The 27,114-nt window shown below is 42.1% G+C and overlaps 2 protein-coding genes across 4 annotated transcripts; one reads left to right on the forward strand and one right to left on the reverse strand.

The window, feature by feature from the left end:
• Positions 1-1,188: 1,188 nt before the first annotated feature.
• Positions 1,189-3,112, forward strand: LOC123444559 (uncharacterized protein At1g27050). The gene is made up of 2 exons (XM_045121327.1): positions 1,189-1,788; positions 2,643-3,112. The coding sequence occupies exons 1-2, from the start codon at positions 1,432-1,434 to the stop codon at positions 2,817-2,819; spliced, it is 534 nt and encodes a 177-aa protein (XP_044977262.1). The 5' UTR covers positions 1,189-1,431; the 3' UTR covers positions 2,820-3,112.
• On the reverse strand, positions 3,088-26,496 carry LOC123444557 (inositol hexakisphosphate and diphosphoinositol-pentakisphosphate kinase VIP1-like). Of its 3 annotated transcripts, XM_045121324.1 has the most exons (31): positions 26,204-26,495; positions 26,052-26,111; positions 25,316-25,362; positions 24,778-24,861; positions 24,127-24,190; positions 22,949-23,102; positions 21,784-21,854; positions 21,098-21,202; positions 20,091-20,183; positions 19,849-19,923; positions 19,034-19,128; positions 18,713-18,916; positions 18,541-18,640; positions 18,372-18,442; positions 17,795-17,873; positions 15,405-15,563; positions 15,059-15,101; positions 10,774-10,856; positions 9,617-9,679; positions 9,467-9,541; positions 8,982-9,104; positions 8,348-8,586; positions 8,194-8,238; positions 7,195-7,261; positions 6,450-6,521; positions 5,951-6,189; positions 5,816-5,873; positions 5,454-5,621; positions 4,377-4,451; positions 4,063-4,281; positions 3,088-3,585 (listed from the first exon to the last, which is right to left on the reverse strand). In XM_045121324.1, exons 1-31 carry the CDS (start codon positions 26,297-26,299, stop codon positions 3,577-3,579), a joined length of 3,135 nt encoding a protein of 1,044 aa, XP_044977259.1. In that variant the 5' UTR covers positions 26,300-26,495; the 3' UTR covers positions 3,088-3,576. The 3 variants fall into 3 exon arrangements, with proteins under 3 accessions (XP_044977259.1, XP_044977258.1, XP_044977260.1); XM_045121323.1 differs by lacking the exon at positions 3,088-3,585 and having other exon boundaries at positions 3,744-4,281; XM_045121325.1 differs by lacking the exons at positions 3,088-3,585; positions 6,450-6,521 and having other exon boundaries at positions 3,744-4,281; positions 26,204-26,496.
• Positions 26,497-27,114: the final 618 nt, after the last annotated feature.

Here is a 27,114-nt window from a genome sequence, read left to right on the forward strand (position 1 = left end):
TTCAATATCACTACAAATGTGGAATGTTTTTATTTTAAAACATGTATTTTTCTGTAGTCAATCATCTCTTCATAGCCCTATTGAAGGTACATCTTCGTTGGCCGTCCTACAAGGCAGCCCTGTTTCGGTCACAAGGAGGTGAAAACAAATATGATGTTTTCCTTGAATTGTGCATAATATTGGTCTTATTTTCTAATGCATGTAATTGTTGTATTATGTAGGCAACTTTCTATGGAAACAGAGACTCCCACTTCTCCGTCAAAAGTAGTTGTGAAGGCCGCAAAAAAGCTTACGCCAAGGAAGAGAAAAGTAGTGTAGCACGCCATTTTGTGATTTTGTTACGTGTTTAGTGATCTGCCTGAAGTTGATGCCACTTCTTCAAGAAGTCAATGATTTTCGATTGAATTCTTGTTTTTCAATGTTTTTTTATCTTGTCATGTGTGAACTGAGATGATTATTCAATTTATGCTTTTGGATGCAACTTCTCACACAAGGGCTCACCGTATGCTTCAAATATATATATTCTTGTGATTTGGCTAAATATATGATACAAAGATACAAAGAGGTCATGTCAAAATTTTAGGTGAAAATTATGCTGAAATTTTGAATTATATATATCATTAAATGTTACATCCATCCAATCTGGATTTTGATTACATCCATACAAATCCATACAAGTATTCATATCTTCATACAACAGTTGCTACAGCTCATCAACACGTAACAAAGTTGTTAGTGTGTGTCACTAGTATTTAACCCATATGCTAATTCGTTCTAGCAACAAAAACGAGCTGCTCCATCATGTACGGCAAGCACATCTCCAGCACAACAACGAGCAGCCACTTTTGGATAGGGGACGCGCTGCATATGTACGGGTGTGCGTAGCTAGCCCGATAATAACCCGGCTTGCCGGGGAGCTAGCATGCCGAGGGGCGGCGCCGGGATGAGGTGCGGCAAGCCGACGCGGTGCTTCGTTATGTGATCGTCTCATATGATCAGGAAACGACCTGGGGCAAATTCGTCCTAACAAATATGAGGTAGGGTCCTAGACGTAGAAAAGTAGGAAAAAAATCAGTTTGTACTATTTTATACAACTACCATTCAAACGTGTGATATATAATCCAATAAAAAAATATGTGCTATGGAAACAAAGTCCCATGAAAGGTGTGACATTTTCTTAAACAAAAATGTTAAACGTACAAAGAGTTACACATGGTTACACGCTGACTAGTTTTCTTTCTTCCTAACTAACCTTCACCTGATTTTCAAAAGGTGAGGCCTCATCCCTCTTAACCTCTAATTAAAATCGATCTGTGTAAAACCCCGTGTAAACTTATGTAAGCGTAACATTTCTGTTTCTCAAATTGCCCCTCGCCACAAAACCAACGGAAGTCTGAACTCTCAAACGGCAATCACCCTCAATCTGGAGTCATGAATCGACGCTCGCGCCGCAGAGGCAAGCGAGGGCGCACGAGCCCGGACCCGCCGGCGAAGCGCCGCCGTGGCTCGCTGGAGTCGATGCCCGGCGAGCTGGAGGCCGCTCCAGCTCCGGTTCCGGCGCCGGCTGCGGCTCCGCAGCCGTCCTTAGTGATGGTCGCCGGGCTGCCGCCCGGGTGCGGAGTGATAGAGCTAAAGTCGCGCCTGGAGGCGTACGGCCCCGTCGCGCGCACTCGCATAGACGCCGCCGCAGCCACCGGACACGTCACCTTCCGCTCCGCTGCCGCTGCCATGGCCGCCATTGCTGCTTCCCTCGACCCCGAGTGCGGCATTACCATCGGATCCAAGAAGGTAAAGATCTACGTTTACTGAAGCGTGATGTCGGAGTTGCTGGATTCAGTATCAGGGGAGCCCAAAAAAAATGTGCTAAGATTCGGCCAATGTTGCTTGCTGTACATCTAGCAAGATCCGGTAAAGGTTCGAGCCTTCTTTACTAGGTTTATTACTTGTATACCAAAACAGCTGAATTTGTTAAAGCAAACCAGCTATTTGATGGTGAATCCGCGAATTTCACTGATGCTTCTTACAAGCCTAGGCCAGACCAGGCATTGGTAGCCAATTCGCCCTTTTAGGTTCATATTATTTGGCAGGTTTTAGCTCAGTTCCAACATGTGAAACCCAATCTGGTTGTTCACTTTTATCATTCACTTGTAGTTTGATTTTTTATTTTATTTACCCAAGCATTCTAGATTTTCTTAATATAATCAATGTGCATGCTCATCTACCTCTGCAAAGTTGGATCGACTATTTCATATGCTGTGCTTCATAGCAGTAACAATAACTGATTAAAATGCCAGGACTTGTAAAAATTAATACAGAACCGAATTAAGCATTTATATCTCAGATATATATGAGCTACCTATCCTCCCTGAGACTTTTTGTGGGCTTGTTGTGCCGTTGCCCCCAGTGTAAACTTTATTTGTTTTCTTTTGCTTGGGGCTGCTCGAATTTTGTATCACCGTTGTGGCTTTATCTATAAAGCAGGGGAAAGCCTTTTTCAGTATAGGCTCTATTGATGTCGATGAGATTGTTGCTCAATTCATATGAAGCATAGGGTTGTGGGTTTCAGATGTATACTGTGTCTTGATTGCACTTTATTTGCCAACTTTTCGTACTCAGATTGATGTTTCTTTTGTTCGATACAGGTTTTAGTTGTACAGGCAAGTGAGGTGCCAAATAATCCGACAAGTGTAGTTCCATCAGTCCCAGCAGATGCGAGTAACAATATCACGAGTGATGCTTTGGCCACCCCAAGCTCCAGAATAGCTTCACAAGTGATCCACAAAGCACGAGAAATAGTCGCTTATGATGATCTGTTCTGATAGGCATTCTTCCTCTAGGTAAGGGAGAAATCAGTGTGGCCTTGTACAATATTAGGTTCTTAGCTGTCTAACTGTAACCGAGGGGTTCTCCTATCTCGTGATGTTGCGCTATAGGCTACAACTATTGCTCGTCTTCATCATTGAACCTATGTGTAGATCAAGCAGTGTCGTACTATGCAAGTTTTCACTTAACTATTTCAGTACCATGCAAATCTGCTATTATGCATGATGTACCAGAAACAAAGCGATGTAAGCATAAAAGAAATCAGAAAGCAAAACCTGGTTACCGTTTCTTTAATGTTGTGACCTGACATCATTCCCCCCCCCCTTCTGCGCGCGCAACTTCTCGGCCTTGTGACCCGGTTCAAAAGATTGGGGGGGGGGGGGGGGGGGGATTTGAAGGGTACATCATTCTGCCTTCCATGTAGAAATGGTATCAAATAGTTGGCCTATACACACGAGTTATTATGTGCACATTAAAGTATCTGGGAAATGAGCAGGTTTCATTCTCAGTGTGGGCTAGATTCTTTCTGCAGCATGATGTCATTGGACCTTGCCAGCATTTCACTGAATGGCTTGCCTCATCTTGGTGATTGTTGAGTGTTTATAAGCTTCAGTTCGTCGGTAGACCTCTTGCTTGAGCTTTTTCATTAAGCAATATGGTGATTCAGAACACATTGCAGCTGAACTGGCCGGTTTATGTGCTATACATGAAGCTTCTTTGTCTTCCTTTTGGGGTAGCACTCAGCATGTCTCACTAATGTTGCTACAAATTTATCACAAAGAAAGTTAAGGAGAATCCCAAGTAGTAAACTGTGTGTTGCTAAGATAAACAAAGACACAAATTCTAGGCCAATGTCACAACAGGTTAAATACAAGGTATAGCCAAAATGCATCATTTGTTGACAGAGGAAAACAGCCTTGTAAAAATAATATAATATCTGCCTGGCATTCATAGGATAGTGTCGATATGACTGGTTGATTACTGTCAGAACTAATCACTGTTCTACACAGATAGATTGTTCAAAAAAGCAGACATCGTTCTAACACTATCTTGGTCACATCTTCATACTCTTTTTGGATTATGACTCAAGAACAGCATGCCATAGTGCACTGAGGTTATTAAGAAAAATGTGTGCACTTCATCAAATGAAAGAAATGGGAATAAGAGACAAATAAACAGAAGAGAAAGTTTTATCGACTAGTAACAGTGTTGATAACAGGAACAGGGATAGGGATCAACCAGTCTTGGTCCTTGCAATTCAATATCTTCACAGAAGCGGACTGCCAAACATTGCGAAGGAGTAGCCGGGGGAAAATCTTCAGCTGGCATTGCAAATGGGCGGGTCATTTTATCAAATTTGTCTAAGGTGAGATATGAGCTAACTTCTTGTAATTGCTCCGGTTCCATAATTTGCATTGTGTGGTCATCAGGTAGAAAACAATCTGTGTTAGCTGCACTCTGCATGGAGGAATTTTAGGAAATATGTGAATTAAAGAGTATTGCATTCACTAAGAACCACTAAGAACAGATTCATGTTAATCAAGCAAAATCACCTCTAAGCAACTTATATTTGCACCACGACTGTATGTCATCTCTATACGGAACCTCTTTGGATCTTCCAAAGGTACCTGCAATAGTCGTGCCAATTAAAAAGAAACAACATTGCTTCATATTAGATACGTCTTTTGTGTATCCTAATTGTTCCAGGATATCAGTTAGTGACTTTAAGGTTATAAGCCTCAAAGTTATATGCCAGAATCAGAGATATTATTTATTTAAATACGAGTAATAACCATGGAATGAATCCTAAAATTACAAGCACCTATATGAACCTGATGTAGTTGATGACATGGTGTTCTCAACAACAACAACAAAGCCTTTCAATCCCAAACAAGTTGGGGGTAGGCTGCATGCTGTTCTCCATCATTTTAATTAATATTGGTGCAGCTAGATTGCTCAAATAAGCACTGGCACAACTAGATTGTTAATGCTTCTCCATATGAGTGCAAAAAAAAAATCAGAGTTAAATTCACTGAAACGGATAATTAATGTTCCACAATATCAAGATACTGAAACCAAATCTGGGACAGATGTAGAAGATTTATGTGCATTTCAATTGGTGAAGCTATATGGTTTTTCCTGGCATAATGCTGGCAAGTTGGGTTCCAAACTTGTTTATACCAATAGATGGAAGCTTCATTAGCTATTTATTATTGGCAGATTTCACAAGTTTGCGATCAATTTGATACTCCCTCCATCCATATATATATGGCCTAATGCATTTTTCGAGATTGCCTTTGACTATTGATAAGATTAATAGTATATGAAATGTATAATGTGAAAATTATATCATTGAAAGCTCCTTTCACGTATGAATTTGAGGATATGCTTTGTGTAACTTGCATGTCATATATTACTGCTCTAACATATGGTCAAAGTTAGCCTCGAAAAACGCATTAGGCCCTATATGTATGGATAGAGGGAGTAGCAAGTATACTGCATCATTTAATAGTAGATATTTTTTTCTAAAACACAAAAATAGAGACAATAATAGTTTTACTGATTTGCTTTTCATTCGTTATTAAGTTAGCAACTAACACTACACGTCATGGTTAAGAGAAATTTAATACCTCTGTATTCTCAAACATACGCAACACGATGTAACTCATGTAGTCAAGTTCCTTTGTTTTAGATAGATGGTCTAAAGCATTTTTGCAGATAAGACTTTCTTCTCCATTCAGAGACTCGTCCAAATAGCAGTATCGTAGTATGTTCATTAGAGAATGTATGTGTGATTCCTGCAAGAAGAGAAGAACAAAATATCGAGTCATGCTTCTGAGGAGAAAACAAGTGAACAAGAAAATTACTTCAGGATACACTGAGAATGTTAAAATCAGCATGGTTGATATTTCATACTCCATGATGTTATCAAAAACAAGAAAGCACAAATGAACAGCACAGAATAAATAAAGGTTGAAGATCATCTACATACTGATGTAAAATAGAGCCTTGTTCGAACACGTCTCTCAGGTTCCATCACATTTGCATATCTGCAGGAAGATTATTTGATTATCCATTTGTATCATTCAGGAGTCAAAATGACTGGAATTCTTGGTAAGTTGCATACTTTGGGTCTAAGCAATATTTCGTTTCTTCATGGGAACCTAGATCAACTGACTTCTCGTCTGTGCTAGATCCTTCAAAACTCTCATTCCTAACGCTATCATAGTAACACCTCTCCTTCCGTTTTGTAGAAGATACTATTATTGGGTCACGCCGTGTACTAGATTCAGCAGCTACATCGGTAATCTCGCGTCTGGTGTTGTGCAGGTCAATCAGAATCTTGCCCAATAAACGGCGTGCTATCTGCATAAATGGACACAAGAAATAGATTGTGATGGTTTTTACCACAAAACAAAGGGGCAAAATACACCTAGACTTGAGTAGTAGAATGCCTGCACATTATCCACAAGTTATCAATTTCTTTTTCAGCAACCTTCCTGTCTAAATATCTTTATCTTCTCATTTACAATAAATACTGCATAATGAACAATTGGATATACAACTATACAAGATACAGCATATAGAACAAACCCAACTTACTGAATCAATTCACAAGACAGTACCTTTGAACCTATTTTGAGTTTTTGTTTTGGATTTATTCCGTACTCGTTTGGAATGACACCATCAGCTAGCAACTGAGTGGAATAGTAACATAACAAAATAATTAGAAATATAAGGCAGAAAATTTCAGAAAGCAAAAATAGAGGGCAGAAAATGGATCGAGAGATAGAACTGGAATGAGGAATCAAATTGCACGAGTACGTTTCTTAAGACTAGGCTTGCTTCGTTAAAATATCAAAAATTACATTTCTAATATTTTGTTTCACAAAAATAACACTCTTTATGTTACACTGTATGCTGAAGAGTCTAGCACTGAGGACTTCTTGGGACCTGACCTCATGATCGTACTTGTTGAAGTGCATATGTGGATTGCCTAGCCCTTTTCATCAGTTCGGACTTTTGGTTGCATTGGCTAGTGCATGAAGCTTAACATGGTATCAGAGTTCAAGTCCTGGCTTTCGCAGTTTATCTAAAAATTGATGCTGCCCCCCTTTGTCCACGTGTAGGCCTCTTGAGCCATACCTCTGAGTCTCTTGACTTTTGCGTCACACGTGAGAGGGGTGTTGAAGTGTATATGTGGATTGCCTAGCCCTTTCCATCAGTTCGGACTTTTGGTTGCGTTGGCTAGTGCATGAAGCTTAACAGTACTGAGCCTGGATAACTCCATCATCGACTAACAGATCAAAAGTGAGGGGTATTGCGTCTATCAACTCTGTTATATTTTGGGGATGAGCATGTTTGGTTTACCTGAGATACTTTGAAGAGATCATGCAAACCATTAAGGTTGAGATGTGAGTTATGCAGAAGGTCATACCTGGCATATGCAGTATTATTAGAAAAGAATGACAGATCAGCTTAAAGATAATGAATGGTGTGCAGAAATGAAGAACCACCATCTTCCTCAGATGCATCATAAAAATCTCAATAAGCACATGAAGCTTTGAATAAAAGAAAGAAAGAGATGAAAAAAAGAATGCACGCAACAGATGCACAAGGCACTGGAAAGCAAACAGGAAAAAAAAGGCAAATCAGTGTTGGTAGGGTGAATTCTATTTCTTTCTCTTTGTGATATCTCTGTTTGAACTTTGAAGTCATCCACCAGCACAGCATATATAACACAAATCGAGGATAAAAGGACTTGCATGTAAGGTCTTCTTTGGGACTTTGACAGAGTATGAGAATCAGAAATGTATTGCCCTGTGACTCTTCAGTGAACTCATTATTAAAGGACAGACCCAGTGCATACAAGCTCCCACACAAGGTGGGGTCTGGGGAGGGATTATAGTTCAGTGAACTCACTATTGTTCAGACAAATATTGTACCAAATGACTTCTTCATCAAGTAACTCATTAAAGTAGGTCTATTGCTGAGCATGGAAAAATAGGAAGTGCGACAAATGATTAACTAAGTTGTCAGACACCAAAAAGTTGATGGTTATGGTTTTCCTTAGAACTTATATTTGATCTTATCAGAAAATAAAGGCCAGCTGTTTGGCCTTTTTTTTAGCGATGGCTGTTTGCCAAATTTGGATGGAAGATGGACATGGAAAATGATATCACAGCTAGTTTTCAGGAAAGATGCGAGTGTTACTATCTTGCAAAGCTCACTCTAACAGACAACTTTGAATGGATATGGCTATAATTTGCAGAGGTCTTGCAGAATAATATAAGACAACATATATTCAGCTCTTTTGTAAAGGCAAACGCCAAACCGAGCTAAGAATATGATGGATAGACTGTTACCTACTTGCAAGAGTCATATATATCAGGAATCTGTGTAGTGTCAAAGCGCCTGCATTGTAGTGAGAATTTTGACAATTGTTACACTAGGCTGCATTTCCTTAAGAAAACTTCTAAACAGGGAAGCACTCGACAAGAATGTTTAAAGCTGGAAAACGTACTTTTTCCTTTCATTGTAGAGATCCCTCTCTAGTTTCTTCCAACGGGCAAACATCAAAAGGAAGCTTTCGCTGCCACAAGGCAATCCAGCAGCGATGCGGTCCATGTCAATTGCTGTTCTCCATAGTGCCTTCGCTTGATCATAAGGATGATTAGGCGAGTCACTATCTGTTGCAACCTCCTCGTTGTCATCATCAGAGAGTCGCTTCACTTGTGAAGTTATTTCTTTTGTCAACTCAGCCTGATCAGACAAGGACAGCTTAGTTACCATCATTATATTCACGTAGTAGAGTGTGTTGAAGATATTGCTGGATATTTTTGGTGAGAACAAATGAGTGGTAGTTTCCATTCACGATTGACTTGCTGGCAATCGACGAGAGAAATAGAGAAGTACATTTATGCGTAACCTGTTGCAACCAGTTTTCGGGATAACATGCACCAGTTTTGACAATAGCCCAGTTTGGAGTAAAGGGTTTGTCTCCAACTCAAACAGCAGCTTTTATTTTCAAAGGGGTGGGGGAAGCAAGTCAACGAGGTCAACATATAGTAATCATTTTCACAGAACCACAAACCCTTAGATATAAAGTACAAATCTAGAACTTGAGGGAAATGAAAGAATATATCTAATGAAATTACCAAATCTGTTAGAAGCTGAGCGGCATTTGTAGACACTTCAGCCCCATCAACCATCCATGGAAATCCTGCAGGATCCCTACCATTTGCAACTTTTGAAGAGATGATAAAATCATGCAACTGAGCCTGCAGTGAACGGGCATTTTAGAAATAATTGGACTCAAACTCAACATGGAACGCTTATTTATGAGCAAAATATATCCAAGATCATAAGCACAGGGTTAGTCTCACTGAGGCTTATATTTGCACAGTTGGTTCAGTTTCCTTCTCCAACACTCTAGTCGTTCCACTTCATTCAGTTATGAAAATCGTGTATACTTTTCTCTCTCTAATTTCTTAGTTGGTGCAACCGAGTTTTGGGGTACTATGAGTTCTACTGTATAGCATGACATGCAAATCATGGATAGTTTTTGTTCCCTTGGCAAAACTTATTTGAAGTTTCAAACTAATATTTACATGTAGTTATGGTATTAGCATCTGAGGGATACCTTTGCTTCACTTATCTCAATAGTACCATCCTGCAGTCCATCAAGCATAGAGGAGTCCTTGCTCACTAGTGAAACCTGGAGATATCACAATCCGGTGAATTGCAGTTCTGCTTTGCTTCAACTGACATATATTATTGAAGAGGGACAGACCAGGATTGGCGTTAAGTCCCCTTCTAAATCAAGAAGACCCTTTGCGAAAGCCGCGGCAGACATCTACAATAAAGCAATTAGCAAATATGGAAGCAACCAATCCAAAATTACCAATGCAGGCAGAATGACATACAACAGTAAAGACTGGAAAATCCAGCTCCTTCTGAGACTGGGAAATGTCCATCCCAATGCCTAAAACAGTTGGGTTCAATGAAACAACCTTACAACTGTATTAAAGATCAACCAATTTTTATAATAGAATAATGCTATCACTTTGGGTGTACCAGTGACAGGCCGTCCTCAGAAATACACGTACATCCAAAAAAATACACGTACATGTACCAAACAATCGCTTGAACTCAATGAGCCGGACTGCCCAACCTGGACGCGGAGCGCGAGCAGCATCTACTCCACCAGATCAGCCTACCTCCCCACATCCCATGGCTCCACCTCCTCTGACGCATAGAAGCTCACCTGGAAGTGCTGGGCACCTCCGCTTGTCAGATTTTTCCACTGGCTCGCGCACCTGGACCGCTGCTGGACCACGGACCACCTCGCCCACCGCAGCTTGCAGCACCCTGAGTACTGGCCCCTATGCGACCAGGCACCAGAGACCATGCACCATCTCCTCCTCGCCTGCCCCTTTGCCCGGCAGATTTGGCACAAGAGGCCGAGTTGACTTAGGGTCCCGTGCCACCCCCCCCCCCCCCCCAACCCAATAGACTTGCGAGTAAAAAGTTGTATTATTTTACAGTATATATGTCACGGAGTCTACAGATGCAGTACACCCAACAGACTTGCGAGTAAATAATGAACCACGTCATGTGGAGATACATTTTTCTCCGAGATCATGTTTATCCTTTCAAAGAGAGAATGCATTATTTTATTTTCGTAGATGGAAGCTTTATTATCACTGGCCTGCATGATTGTATGAACCATCCGATGTTGCAAAAAAAGATCTTCCAGGAACTGGCAAAAAGAGCTACTTTGTACTAACTAGCATGGTGGCAGATTTTGATTCCCATTCTGAAATCTTAAAACCTGCTATGGACCATGACATAGTACACAAAGACAGAAGCAGGAAATTGTTTACATTTTATATTCCTTATCTTTTACTTTGATAACACAAGATTGCAAGGAGAGATACTACGGTTTACCTGGACACGACCTTCATCTGAACTATATATTTTCAGATCATGCCTATATGTACTGTGTAGGCGAAGCAATCCTGGTCCTTCACCTAAATGAACCAAATTTGTACAGATCAACACAACATTCACAGACATAACTGTTTAGTGCATTCAGATGGTTCACAAAACACTTGGGAGGCACTGTTTAGTGAAGTCTGAACAGAAATAGTAGCCAAATTAACAAAAGCAGATGAAAAAAAGGATATATTAGGGTACCAGAGATCAAGAAGTTCCGAGCATTAACAAGCTGCTCGTGTCGCCCTCCCCCGCGGGCGACCCGGGCGAAACCCTAGCCGCCACTCCCAGATCCTTGCTCGTTGTTGCATCCTCCTGATGGTGGTTTGGCAAGTTCGATGCTGCTGTGGATGGGAGGACGAGATGGTGGTGGCTGGAGGGAGAGGAATGGCGTCGCTGCGGTTGTTGCATCCTTCGTCGGGAGATGAATGGCCCGCAGTCGTTGCATCCTCGAGGAGACGAATGGCGTCGTGCTTGGTTGCATCCTTTCGGCGGGAGAAGAATGGCACCGCTGCGGGTTGCATCCTCCGTCCAGTGGGGGAAGTGGATGCAAGGTTGAAAGCACGTCTAGCTTGTCGGGGAGGTGCGGTCGGCCGTGGAGGCAGGGGTAGTGGTTTGGTGTGTAGGCTAATCGGATCCTGGGTTCGGGCTAGGGCAGGTGAGGCTGCCGGTGAAAGTCGTATTCTGGTTGTTTCCCGAATCATCGATGGCGGTGCCTTCAGGCGTCGCTCCCTCGTTGAAGGCATCGATGTAGTTGCTCCCTCCTTGCCTTTCCCGACGTGCTCCGGGGAAACCCTTGATCTAGTTTAGATCAGACGATGGCGGCGCTATCGGGCGTCGTGTTCTCTCTTGGGGGCATCATCATGGAGATGGATCTGGTTACAGGGACATGTGGCTCGCGAGGACGTGTGTGTTGTTTGCCGAAAGGCGTCGTTTGTATGGTTTTGGGTCCGATTTCCCTTATAAACCGGACCAACTCTCTTCTATCTATTCAATGAATTTAGCAGTTAAACTGCTAACATTCAAAAACAAGAATTGGAACTCCCTCAGAACAAATCAAGAATGGGAATGAGAGCAATCACGAATTTGGTCTACATGACGAGGGCACGACAGCAAGGTCTTTTATCCGAAATCCAGTGACATAGTGTATGTGTCAGATGAGTTCAAAGTGGAAACTGAGCGTCCAATAGTTGCCTTCAGTAGTCAGTTGCATGATACCCTATGAGATTTGCACTCTAGTCTGTGTTGTTTAGGTTTTTCTGGGTTTATATCCTTTTCAAGATGCCTTTCACCGTCTTTTATATGACTATATGCTTTTCCGCTTAATGATAGGATGTGCAAAACCTCTGCACGTTCTTTAAAAATATGAATGGACATGAAACAATGGAGAATGGCCCTACAAGCAAAGGTAGCAATCTGACCAGCAGAAAGGAATTGCATGGTAAGTCGAGGAACATGAGCAACAGTAGGAACACGAAACGATAAAGTTCTACGAGTGTCTTTCTTAATGGTGAGTTGCGTGAGGAGGTCTACATACACCCACCACCTGAGCATTTTGTTCCGAAGGGCATGGTACGTCGTCTTCGCCGCTATCCTTATGGCCATAATGTGACGTCCTAACTTAAAAGGAATGATATGACTACTCATATCAACAAGGTGCATCTTCTTTTGTCGAAGCTCATCTCCAAAGAACCTCTCGGTTAAGCGTGTTTGGCTGGAATTAATTTCAGAATGGGTGACCGACCCCGAAGTTCTTTTCGGGTGCACGAGTGAGGACAAAGTGTGTAGCAAAGACCAGCGTTGGTCTATGGGGCTAGTCTAGATCCCGCCAAGAGTAATGACTATCAGTATGGGTGAGAGGCCGAAGTGTTATAGAATGGTATCAGAGCTGACCCTCGCGGTTACAGAGTCGTGTGCGGGTCAGTGGCATAGACATGTGTGCATGGCACATGTGGCCCAACGTGGCGCACGACATGGCACATGTGGATGGTCTCACTAGACGCATGTACGTTGTTGTTGGACTGACGAGGACATTGGTTCCTTTGAGTAGGGTTGGTATGTGACATTCTAGCTTAAAAGGAATAATAGACTACTTATACAACAAGGTGCATCTTTTTTGGAAGCATGTCTCCAAAGAACCTCTCTGTTACGCGTATTGTTGGGAGTAATTTCAGGATGGATGACAGACCAAGAAGTAATTCATGGGTGCGCACGTGTGAGGACAAAGTGTGCGGAAAAGATTAGCTTTGGTCTGTGAGAGCAGTCTAGATTCCATCAAGAGTAACGACTGCTGGTCTGAGTGAGAGGCTTGGGTGCTGTACTTAAGCAAGCTCTTCATGTCTGGTTTGGTCGTCTCACTTTTGGTCACTCTTGGGTATTTAGGGGCTGTTCGGAGGCCCTCCACTCCACGACTCCGCTCCTGGAGCGGGCGGAGCTGCAGTTATAGATAATGGAGCAGAGAATCTGACGCTCCGCAGATTCTTGTATTTTTGAGAGCTGGTGGACTTCCGAACAGGCACTTAGTGAGTGATCATGATCCTCCACTCTTTGTCCACTGATGGTGTTACGGCCCAGAGATTCCTCACCTTGCTAGTTGCCAACCCAAGTAGGCGGATCGAGGACCCTAGGTCGGTTTCCTCCCTGGGCCATCATGTCGGCCCATGGGCCCTGTAGAAGGAAGGAAGACTCTGGGAGCCTTGTCAAGACAATGAAGCCGGAGCCATGGAGGACTCCTCATCACCAACGTAGCCGACTAGGTTGTGTAACCATGGGGCCCCCGTATCTTATACAAGTCAGGGCCGAGCTAGTCAATAGAACACATTACAATCTCTCGGTATTACATGTACTTTGTACACCCACTCGCAATATACACGAGCAGGAGTAGGATTTTACCTCGTAAGGAGGTCTTGAACATGGGTAAATATGTCTCCTGTTTCCCCTCTGACCTAATCACTGTGCCAGGATACCCTACTGAGGGATATGTCAGAATCAGCTCCCACATAGGAGGTGCTTGCGTGGGTCTGCCGGGGCAGTTTTCGGAGCTCGCGGCCCAGCCAGATCCGATCCCGCGGGGCGGGCCATGGGCGGCGTGGGTCACAGGCGGTTGTCCCTGTCGTGTCGTTTGACTGTTGGGGGTGGCGGCGTGACGGCGGTGGTCGACCCCTTCTCCTTTGCTCCTCGGCTGGGGGTGTGGCGGATGGTGGCGGCCCTGTTGGTGGGATGTTGGTGGCTCGGCGGGGGTGCCGGTGGTTGGCCAATGGTGGTTGGGGCGAACCGGGGAGGGAGGCAGGGGGGCTCCTAGCCATGCCAATGCCGAGCTCTGGAGGTGCCAGAAGGGTCGTGTCGGTGGCCCTTGTCCCTGGTGGAATGGTGTGATGGCTGCGGCGAGGCCGGCGGCTGTCGCGGACCCTCCCCTTCCTGGATCTGGCCGGCTGGGCTACCTGACCACCAATGGGTCCATTTTGGGGTGGAAGGAGGTCCCTTCTACCTCTCACCGGTCGCTGACGTGTCTGTGTTGTCGTGGTGGTTGTGCGGGGTCTTGGATTCCGGGGCGTCGGCCTCGGTGGTGGGAGCCACGGTGCCCGTGGGCGGGGCTCGCGGCTCGGATGTTGGATGGCTGCCATGGCCGTGAGGGCGGCGTGGCAGCTGGCTGTCGGCCTTCGGTAGTGGGGGTGTGCACGGCCTGTCCACGGCTGCACATACCTTGTTCTGATGGCGGATAGTGCTTGCCGGGGTGAAAACTGCGTCTGCCTTTGGTCAGACCGACTATGGCGGCATTTGTGGGCGTTGTACCCGTTGCGGCGGCTCTTGGTGCTCCGGGATGCTCCAGGAGAAGACCCTGGTCCTTTGGATCGGGCGATGGCGGCGCTACAGCGTCGTGATCTTCCTGAAGACGCCCCTTTGGAGGCCCCCATGCGTCAATGTTCAGATGCACCTCTCTGAGGGCTCCTTCGAACCCTAGTGGTGCACCAGTAGTTTGCTACGATTTTCTCGGACTATTGCAGCTGTCCTTCAGCACCTATGTATCCTGCCTCGAGTGTGTGCGTGCAGGTGTGTGCTGTATGCAGTGGATTGTCATTGGTAGTTGCTTTATAGGGTTTTCAGCTAAAGCCTTTTTCGGTACTCAATTCACACATGTATTTCAGCTAAAGCCGATTATCTCTTTTGCAACCAAAAGAATGATGTGGCACATAGACAATTTGATATAGCAAATGTACCAAGGTTTATGAAGGCGTACTTGGGTACATATTATTTCTGAAATATCTTCCCAACTCTTCTGCCTGCACAATGAAAAAAATGCATGACAGGAATTTATGTCAATGAACCAAAAGATGATCAGGCATGTTAAGGTGTTAGAGATAAAATAGTAACAACTTTATATTTAGGGAACAGTAGGCTGAATATTTATACACTGGGATATGAAAAGATCGTTGAGCTAACCCAAGAAAGATAAGAAATCAATAAAGTAATGCATAACATCCTTAACACCGAAAAATCTTAGCAAGTTGCCCATTATGTTCATTGTTCATCAAACAGTGGTTTAAGCAAATAACAGAAACTTGAACACGTGAAGTAATGCCAACCTGCTTTCTTCCTGCATGGGTTAGAACACCACCATACTTAAGAATCATTAGGGCTTCGATTGGAAGCTCCTCGTCCCCTTCTCCACGACTTTTAGGAACACGGGCCCAATTTGATGGTTTTAGCTGTACTTTCCTATAAATACCTGAAAAGTGTCCACCCTGAAGGCCACAGGAACTAATATTTAATGTGTGTAAAATTATTGTGTTCTTCAAATACTCAAGGATAGAAAGATGCGCAGAATACATGTGATATGCAAAATATACATGTCTAGTCATAGCCCTATATACAGCAGCACAAATGCATTTCAGGACGAGAGACATGGATAAATAATATTCCCTCCGTATCAAAATATAAGACGCTTTTTAACACTATCATAGTGTCAAAAAACATCTTATATTTTGATATGAAGGGAGTATTTGCCTACTGATGTGCTTGTATTTACATCAACTAAAAGTATCCTTGAAAATAGTTTCATATTTGAGTTTCACGCAGCATTATAAGCTAGGACAGTATTTTTATCAAGATAAATCTAACCTCACTGATGAAAATGCTGTTTTGTGAGGAAATATGACATGCCCCTGGACCACTTTACCCCAAGTTTGGGATGGTAGTCTCGAATTATAGTTGAACATAAATCTTGGAGAACCAACCGGATAACCCTCTATGTGAAACGGGATTAAGCATAACATCTGCCGGCAACCATTGGATGGATATTATAAAACTGGATTAGAGATTTTGGACGGCTCAGATCAAAAGCATACCAACCAACTCGTGCATTTTTATGTTGGTATAGATAATATCAGCAAACATTTCTCTTTCATTCACATACACACAGAGTCACATTTCTGAGTTCTTGTAGAATCTCGTTAAGTCTACTAAGTTTTCACTATGATTTAGTTTCCGCCCTCAACCAAATGATTGTAGCGTCAGATCTAATATTTGCATGCTGACATGTAAAATTCCAAGTTGTTGAGAGGACTATATAGGGTAAGGATATATCAACTTGTTTGCACCATGACTTCTATGCTTGTGTTTCCTCCCCTCCCTCCGCCGCCGCCGGGGGACGTCACCGGCCTAAAGCCCGGAGGCCGACAGTGGTGGCGCCCCCCCCCCCCTCTCCCGCGCCATGGGGGTGGTGCAAAGCCCCGCGGCATGAGGAGGCGCGGCGGGCGTCCTTGCCTCGGGTGGTGGCCTTCCCTGCCTCTGGCAGCGGCAATGGCTGCATTCGGCGGTGGCACGGATCTGCGACGACGGGTCATCTGGCCTCGGATCGGCGGCGACAGCATGGAGGGCCTGGTGGATGGGTCGGCGTCATGCGTGGTCTGGCATCTGGTCAGATCTGATCTGGCCGGTGCGGCCTGCTCGCTGCGCGGCATCGCAGATTTGTGGCGGCGCGTGCACATGATGCTTGATGGAGGTTTGTCGAGCGGATCCAGATGAAAACCTCGTTCTCGGCTAGTTGCCAAGACCGGCGATAGTGGTACTCTTTTGTGTCGTTCCCTTCTTGAAGGCATCGTCGTGGAGAAGCTCCAGTTCTCTATCCGCTGCCTTCGGGGGCAACTCTAGATTAGTCGATCGGATGACGGCGGTGCTCTTATGTCGTTACCCCCTTGGGGCGTCATTCTTGGAGGTATGCATAGGCTCGAGGGACTAATGGACGACTTCTGCGGTGGAGCGGCGGTTCCTGTGATGCATCGACAACGTGGAGTCTCGGGGTCATGGTGCTACGGCATCTTGGCGACGGATGTGTGATGACGGACGCACGTAGGGGTGGTGGCGTTGTCTGGCGCCGACAGTAGGCATAGGATGGTGGATGTGTCAGCAGTGGCGAATCTAGAAAAAAATGAAGGAGGGGCTGAGCTGTCTATGTGGTGCTAACATGTGTTGGGTTGTGATAGTAAATGGCTAGATTGGGCCTTGAGATTAGTGATAAAAATTGATTTGGCAGTGTTGCAGGGGATCGCACTGTGCGTCAGTAACTGCTCTGAAGATGGATCGGTGATGACGGCCCTTGCAGTGTGTGCATGCGGTGCCCGCTGAGAGTGCGCCAAACCGGCGTGTGACCCAGACACAGCAATTCAGCATGGTTGGGGACTCCGGCTTTAGATGTTGTGCTTTGGTATGAGGTCTAGGTATGCGGCCCAGACAATTTGTACCCCTTCATCAAGTGGATAGGAGTAGCAACAGATTTCGCCAAGATGGTAGCTTCAAACATATTGATGTATTACTTTGTAAGGTCTTGTTGAATAATTAATAAAATGGCTGCCGGGGGTCATTCTCCTTTTCAAAAAAAAAATGCTTGTGTTCGAGGTAAACAAGATATACAAGCGATATAATCTAAAACATTATTGAGGTTGACCTTAATCTATAAATACTTTAACTGTGTTACCTCTTCAAGAACCGCTCTAACTTGGCGTAGCTTCTCTGCGTGCTCAACTTCAGCATCACTATCACTTTCACGGCCAGATCTGAAGTTCATAGCAATTTTCTCGTCTTTATTGAGGATGCAATAGAGAACTAATATTAAATAATTTGATTTATGTTCTAATAAGAACAATAAGGAGTAAAATTACGACAGTCAGATGCTGTGAAACCTACTTAAGAATTCCGTTGCGCTCCCGCTTGGGAGTGTGACGACTTCTTAAGAACACTGTTAACATATTCTATAAGTGGTATGTATGAAATTTGGTAACTGTTCTCCGAAGTTACCCAATTCATTGGCACAATGTAACAAAACAGAGTAATCCTAACTCGTATGAAATTTGATGATGATGAGCTACACAGGATCCTAACAGAGTAACAGGTATCCCTTGCATTTTCTACAGAACTAATAATGTTGAGCACAAAATGGACGGGAAGCAATTATAATGTAAACATGTTTAAAATAGATACATGGTGGGGTATAGTGATAGTTTAAAGCTCCATAACCATTAAAGTGGAGCAACCTTGAGGTTCCAAAAAGTTACCTAGCACGTGGTACAAGGATTCTTGTTGCATCTAACAGATCTTGCAGTTGCAAGGCACTTTTAAGCTTCGCCTGCATATATATATATATATAACAACAGATTTTTTGTCAAGCGGCGAAATACGATGGCTTTGCATAAAACCAAATAAAAATTAACATAATTTTCTCACCTCCGCGTGGGACTTTCCGCCATTGTATTTTAGCATCAATTTTAGAAGCTTCTCTTGAGTTATTTTCAGCTTCACCTTCTGCTTTGGTGTGCGGTCCCCACTTGCGTAATTTGCAGTATCAGAAATCAGCTTGATGGTTAAACTTTTAAGAATCTTAATAATTTATTCTTACTGGCGTATAACAGCTATGACACAGCGCAACTCTTCTGATTGCGTAGGTATGCCCACAGTTCCCCGTTCTTGATTTCTTACGGCATCTGATGGTTGTGCTGGCTCACTGATTCTCCATGGAAGATGAGCAGGAATTGTATAAATATGCGGAGACTTCTCATCAAGAAACATTTTCCTTAGAATGCATGCAGCGTCATCATAGTACCTGAAATTATGAAAGCATTCACCATCTAAATATGTGGAGTAGAAAGGACTTCTGGGCTCTGCCCATACTAATGCATGAAAAAATTAGAATGGTTGTTGTCACCAGAAAGATGCTTACTTGTATGAGCTTTTCACAAAACTCCAGCCATTCACATCACATACATAAGATCTTGCCTCCCCCAGGTCACACCTTAGAAGGTCAAAGCCACATACCTACACACAAAAAAGGGATGTGTAAGTGTAACATGGTGATGCTATATAAGTGTGTGGTTGAAAAATTCAGATAGCTTCAGTCTCGGCTCTGCTCATTTGAAGATTGGCTCAAGCAATGACGAACATAGTATATTATAGATCCACGTACAGTTAAATTTCAACCATAGAAGACCATATGAGGAAGTGCATTGCTCAAGGAGTCAATCATGTTCTGTAGATTTGGTTTGACCTTGTTAAACACCAAGGTCTACCATGCAAAATAGAGTAAATAACTAGTTAACTGGAGACCTTATAAAGTTTTACCATTAAACATATTTAAAGTCAACTGCTGAAATAAGTTCTTACATATCGACACAGGCTTTGGCCTATGTCTTCTCCCATGTGGCCATCTCAAGATTAGCCCTGAGTGATACCGAGATACACTTTAGACTGATGAAAGAATGATAATTGAGCTAAACCTATTTCAAATTTCTGACTGAGTTGTGGTCATCCAAAACTCACCTAGTTTGACTTCCACGACAATCAATTGGCATATGGTAACAAATAAATCCAACTGGTATGTTTGAGAAGACAGAACAAGAATAATTTCAATGTCGGTATCCATTTTTCTGGTTGTACCCACTCTCTAACAGCTCATAATGAATAGAGAGATACATACATAAGTTCTGAATGTACACTTCATCATAGTAGCCATTAAAGAGAAAAGCAATTTGAATGTACCGCTTGTCTGAAGGCTTGGCAAACATTCCGTGCAATTTGTTTCTCAGTAGGGGTCAGTAAAACAGGATAGCGGACCTTCAAACAAGATACCAAATACATTAAAGACAAAATAAGAAATGAAGGAACACACCAAGGAAGCAATTTATTGCTTCTGCTTCTTCTTTAATTGTCCCATCAACATGCCAAAAACACTGGTCTAATTGATAGAATGTGGTGAATCCTAATGGGGCAAGGAAAGGCACCTCTTTTCCATTAGAATTTCTCATGACAACCCCATCTACAACTGGGGATTTACGAGCTTCAGCATGTGCATATCCTGGTCCAATTGTATAAACCTACAACAGAAAGCTCACATTCCCTTTTCAGTTAATAGAAGTAAGAGTGTATCTATCAATATAACTATCTATTGCTGCTTTCCTTAGAAGAAGAAAATGTAGCCATTACTACCATATAACTACTTTAGTACTGTGGTGTCGTGCAAAATTCCGACAGAATCACTAAATTACCTAGATGGGTAGGAATTCGTGCTACAGGAGTATTTGTGCTGTCACTTCAATTAACAGAGATATATTTATAATGGACAATATGACCTAAATCCACGGACTGTGGTGATACGGTGGGCACTATTGTATTGTGGATGACATAGCACAAGAATGATTACTATCTTGCTAATCAGATAGTACTTGAAAGCTCTGCAGTCAGTTTGGTGACAAACCTATTACATATTAAATCTACGGCAATCGAGAACTCAAGGGATGAGTGCTCACTCCTCCGTAACTCAAGAAGCTAACGCAGGACCAGATCTGTTCGAGCCTGTTGTGGATGACTGCCTTGTTGCTTAAATTCTTTACATGTAATTTGGATTAGTGTTTTTACAGTTTATAATAGGGCCAAAACCACCGTGCATCCATCAAGAAACCATGATGATGAAGACAAATTTCCTTAAGATCCCAGAGTTCAGGGAGAATTTGAACCCCTTTTGGTAATCCTACAGAGATTCTAGGCTCCTTATCATGATGGGTTTTATGATTATTATTATTATTATTGAAAAGAGAACACCCTCTCCGATTTCCATTAACAGAAAACACATGATGGGTTTAATGATGGTCAAGTAAATTCAGAAGTGTTGATGAATGTATCTTTTTATTCAAGCGTCTAAATTATAACCATCAGCAAGTTGTACAAGCCCATTTTTTCACATATTACACAGGAGAGAAAAATTAAAAATAATAAATGCAATGTGTATCACCTTGACATCTGTTCCTCCTGTAGGCATGAACTCCTCATAAATGTAAGATCCATCTCGCCTCACCTTCCTAACGTCTGGATAAAATTCACTAGATCTATTGCCAACCTGCATAAATTTGGAGGAATTTCACATCTGATCAGTGCATTTGTGTGTGCGTCTGGGGGGGGGGGGAGGGGGGGAGGTAAGCAAATTTGGACTTGGAGAACATACATGATACTACTATTTGATGAAGAAAAAACATTAAATTCATACATATGTGTGACCTATGGAATCACAAAGAAAAAGAGAAATTATTCACCCATATGAAGCCAAGATATTACTCCTGAACTATGCAAGGGGGTCAGCAAGGAAGACTGACAGTATCAGTTTAGAAGCAAAAAAAAGATAAGTAAAGTGTTAGAACAGAAAGCAGATCATTTTCTAGATAATTATAAGTTTATAACTAATACTGTGTTAGAAGCTCGTTTGTATTTTCTCTGTATGTAGCCTATTTCAGGCATGTACACAACAATTTACACTCTATCAATACAACAAGGCGCAGCAGTTATTGCATTTTCTAGGAGAATTAAAAAATGCTAATACTGCATTAGCTGTTATGGTATCAACTTGGATTTTCTTGAACATAAAGAATCTGATCGCAAATTTCGACCAAGAAATGTGTGAAATTAAGGGTATCAAAACTTTACCTTACGAAACAGTTCTTTCATTCCTCCACCAGCATAGCTAGGATAATATATCATTATATTATGGTCATCTCCTTCATAAATAAAGGTAATCAGGAGCAGAACAGGTTTAGTTGAATACTTCTTCACCTTAAATAGGTGATTAGCAGTCGAGAGAACAACAGTTTGGCAATGAAATTGCCGTATTGTACATACATTTGAATATGCATGGACGTACCAATACTGATTAACACGCAAAAAAAAGGCTCTATGCGTCCAGAATTAAAGCACGGGCTTTTAATGCTTCACATTATTCAGAGTGCCAGAATTCATTAAGTATAGGCTTCGACAGCCATGGTTCAAAACAAATTATGCTTCGACGGTCAACAGATATGCTCAAGGGACTAGGCATCCTTTCGAGCATTGGTCCGTTAGCTACCTGTGAATCTGTGATCGAGACCTGGCCTCCGCATTGGTGTCATGGTTGTCTTACCCTTTTATACAAAGCCACAGGGGCTAGTAACTCCCCATAGGTCTAGTATCCTTTGTTCTCGAAATAGATGCATTTGTGTTCCTTTGTGTTTCATTACGTCTTGCTTCTTTCTTTTTGCCTGGTTTCAATCTTTTGACAGTATCTATTTTTTTAAACTAGTCTTGTTAATAGAAAACTATGTTAGACCCTCTATCTTCAGCTTAAAAAAAGGATGCATACCACTGCATGTCAATTAGAATTCGGGTGGTATTTGCTAAATAGAACTTCGATAATCCTAAGGTAGTTAAGAGTTTGCGTATGTTTGGCCCTCTGTATATTTGCATGATTTATTTTCTAGAGGATAACAGGGGGATTTCTCCCACCTGTATATTTGCATGATTTATTTTCTAGAGGATAACAGGGGGATTTCTCCCACCTGTATATTTGCATGCTTAGTTTCAATCCATGTATCTTTGAGCTATGTATTGTACTCTGCTATCTGGGCTGATTTTTCGTTTTCTTAAGTTGTTTATTTACAAGCATTCTCCTTGAACTCGAGCCTTAGTCTTCTAATACCTGAGTGACAATGTTCTAGTTTTTTGGCAGGAAAGTATTTGGCTGAAAGAAAAATACAGCTACTATTCTTATGCAAATCAGTGAAGGGAAAATAACAAATCATGGAAGAACAGGCTGAATATATTAATGAAGAGCTATTACCATCGATGGGTTTCTCCACGAAAGGCTTGCAAAAACGCTTTCCGTGAATCTCAATAAAATCATCTTGCTCGGTAAAGTAGTTTAACTCTTGATTAGGGTGCTCTCTTCTGACAACAGCATAAGCAGGGACTGGAACTCCGAACAATTTAAGGTGCTAAACAAGCAAAATACAAATACAACAACATTTAGATCAAGAGAATATATGTTTGCATGCAAGATGAGGAAGCCTTTATGTAATAGGCTACAATAAGAATGCACTGAGTTTTGAGCAAGATCATTTGTTCCCCAAGCATCAAGAAATAAAAGGATAAAATATCCAAGATGGAATAACCAAGTAGACAGCCGCTGTATTGTGTGTGTGGATTAAGATCAGAACAATTCCACAGTGTAACGGAAAAATATAGAATCATAGTGTATACTATGGATCATCTAGACAATTTTCTTCAAATACAAATGGCAGTCATTTTGGTGCGTCTTTGAGAAAAAATAGTCTATGGTTACCATATACTAACATAGTTACGTAGACAAAGTTTCAAAAAAATCCAGAACATAAATGAAACATATAGTACTTATGAAATAAAAATGGGTTTTCTTTGCAAGCCGAAATAAATATCTCTGATTACATCATTTACTCAAAAATGATAATCTCAGTTGTGCAACCCCCCCCCCCACCCCACCCCACACACACACACAAAAAAAAAATGCATTTGAAGTTTCGAACTACTGTATTTACTGTGTGTGTGGGGGGGGGGGGATATCCTATGTGTATGAACAGCGTCACATGGCGATACCCAGTACTGTAGACCTGAAACTAACATAGTTATGAATAGACTGTAGCAAAATATTAATGATGTCATAACTTCACGTAAGTTGGACTTTTAAGGTTCACCACCACATGCTTGGAGATGATCCTGATATCAACTTTTGGTACATGTTTAATTCAGACAAAAAAAATCTTGTGAAAGAAAAGTCCTTCATTTTAGTTTGGGGTGACATTTTTAATGTCATCCAATGATAAAAGCAAGAAAAATCCAGCTTTAAAGCATCTACTATAGGGGGAAAACTCATTTGACCTCCAAAGGAAAGTTAATGATTATTTTTAGCAGAAAAGGAAAGTTAATGGTTGAAATAAATCTATAAGAAATACATGAAGCGCCAGCTTGTTATGATATCAATACCTCATATACTTTGCTGCGATCATGGAGCAGGTATTGTGGGTCCAACTCATTGACTAAAAAAGGCCTGAATAGCAATATTTACGAGTGTTACTAAATCAGATCGCAGAAATCCTTTAAAGTTGAAAGTACTATAACTTATAATCGAAGTTCTATTCTTTTCAAACAGAAACAAAAAGGAATTACATTAAAACTAAGTTGAAGGATGCAGCTTTGCAGTGCAAAAATGAACTCAGAGGATTAAATATCTATACGATTTGCTACGTCTTTCATTTATCCGGTTATGGGAAAAGGGCATAGAGGATATCACATCTATGAATACGAATGGAACGATGATGGAAGTTTAGTAAATATTGTTTTAAACAGAAATAATTTAGACAGGTGAATTAGTCATGGGTAAATTCAGGGACAACTGTATCGGAGTAACTTTTTAGAAGGGTGCAATCCTTGAAGACAAAAAGGAAATGGTGTTTTGTATGAGAACTGGGAATCCATAAAGAAGCCACACATATATGTTCAGTCTTTAGAAAATATTTGCATGTCAGGAAAGCATAATGCACAACTATAAAATTTTGTCAAACCCAATACTAGGATCAGCTGATGTATATTTAAAGCGGGTGCTTTGAAGAATTTATGAGACAGAACGCATTTAACCTGCGTAAAACAGCATATTTCTCCGCCTTTTCTAATGGGTAGCCAGCTGAATAAAAGGCGATTAGGCAGTCACATAAAGGCCAACTGAAAAAAAAACAGTGGTTAGTTCAATACTATGAGAACTTGCACTTCCAATGGTGTCACAAACAAAAATGCTGCCATAGGGTCATGGCACGTCTGATGGGTAGATAACATAGATGATAATCGTCGACATTACAGGAATAAGAACTTAGCATCTAGTAGGAAGCGCCACAAAATAAAAAAATTCTAAGATTTTCTAATACACAGACAAATATTTCCAGTCATTCCCACAATGAATAAATATGGATATGCTAGAGCAATAGTTAGTTAAGCAATAATATTTATCCTAAACCCCGTGCTTCAAGTAGGACAGCATGATCCACTATCCATGTTTGTATATCTGTAAAGTAAGTTTGGCCTGCCTATACTCGGTTTCTTTTTTTCATGAACATTCATCAAACTAATACTGGGAATTTTAAGATCCAAGAAGAATTCGCCTTTGAATTATCAGATATACCTTTCGATGGGGTCTTCTAGAATTACCTTGTCACCAAAAATTATAATCTGCATACAGAGACAGGCATATTATTTCCGTCTTGATGATCAGGACAAAAAAAATAGTAACTTACCATGCTAAGAAACTAGAGTTTCTAACATTTGAACAGAAACGGAGGGGAAAGAATATACATGAAGAGCCCGACTAAGAGCTTAAGAGGCACTGTATTTCTGATGCATGCCATCAGTCAGTAATATAAACTTAATCGTGCCTTACAAGGTTCTTCCTTTATACATTTTCCTAAGCATGCATATTTTTGCTGTGATTATAAACTTGAATTTGCGTGTTTACAACGCATTATCCAGTTGTATGCACTGATTGAAGAACTGCACGGTAAGATGATATGTGTGCTTCTTGTGACGACTAATATTCCAAGAATGGTGCGAAGGGACTGATTAAGCCATGGGCTCCCAGTCAAAACACGATTCAGCGGCAGCATTCACAACTCTAGCAGCACGCAAAAAGCCTCCATTCACGGACAGAAGGAACCGAACCCCAATTGGCGGGACTGTACTACGCCCAATCCCCCAACCAAGGGAGCTAGGCTCAGGACCCCTGCTTATCTCCTCAATCATTGTAGTACCAAGTCAGAGCTATGTTCATCTCCTCAATCATTGTAGTACCAAATCAGTTACCGAAAGAAAACATAGATGAGCGATAATCCGCGCGGAAGGGCGGCCGAACCCCCGGGCCATACCTCGAACTCGCCGAACGCGTGCAGCCTCTCAAGAATCTGCTCCATGGGGGAACACGACACCTGCAGAAATTCCAGCACGGAGTGAGAAACATACGGGAGAATGGAAAAAAAAAAATCTCGCTCCCGCATTGCTGCCAACTCAAAACGCGCACCTTCTTCTCCATGACGCAGACACCAATCCTGATCTTGCCTCCGCCGTGGGTGCCATGGTTCCGCCGCTCCATCCCCGTCGGTCCCCTTCCGTCCATTGGTCCAGATTAAAAGGTCACAGCAGGAAAGGGGATGTTTATTTCTTGGGCATTTTTGCTCCCCAGGACCGGAATCTGGGGGCCTTTATGCTTTACGGAGAGGGGGAAGGGGAGGAAGGAGAAGTGAACACGGCCGGAGAAGAAGCGGGGGCTGTGAGCAGTGAGTACTGTGTAAATGAGACTGGTGACATGCTTTTTTTTTTTATTCTTGGGAGGCTTTCCCCCCCCCCCCCCCCCCCCCCCAAACCCGTTTTATGAATTTTAATATATTAAACCCTAAATATTATACTAACTGTATGTATCGATTGATACAGAGACCGAGGACCGTGATCCTTCTTTAAAAAAAATTATTGCACGGCCGTTTCCTTGGGAGGTCACCCCAAGCCAACGCCACGATTTGGGAGTGTTTCCCTCAAAAAATCACTCCCAACGAATGCTCGAGAATTGTCATGTTAAAACAAATATATTTGTCATGTTGTATACAAATATGTAACGTTGTAAAGAAAAAAAATTGCCATGCTAGCAGAAAAATTGTCAGAAATTTGCCATGTTGCAGCTGAGTAATTGTTGTACATTTTTAGGTATTTGCCATGATGGAACGTGGAGAATTGCCCATTTAGAAAAATATAATTTCTAGCTTGTCTAGAATTTGTGGTACTGACGAAAAAAGTTACCCGATGAAAATTGGCATGCTCTAAAAACAGTAGTTCACTCCTACGGATGCACGGGAGCAAATAGTGATTGTCATTTGTCTTGCTTTGAGATTCGTACGCAAAATTGAACATGCCACCATGCGGTTTCTTAGGCCCTGTTTG

Source organism: Hordeum vulgare, chromosome 3H (assembly GCF_904849725.1).
Source record: "Hordeum vulgare subsp. vulgare chromosome 3H, MorexV3_pseudomolecules_assembly, whole genome shotgun sequence".
NCBI classification, from domain to species: domain Eukaryota; kingdom Viridiplantae; phylum Streptophyta; class Magnoliopsida; order Poales; family Poaceae; genus Hordeum; species Hordeum vulgare.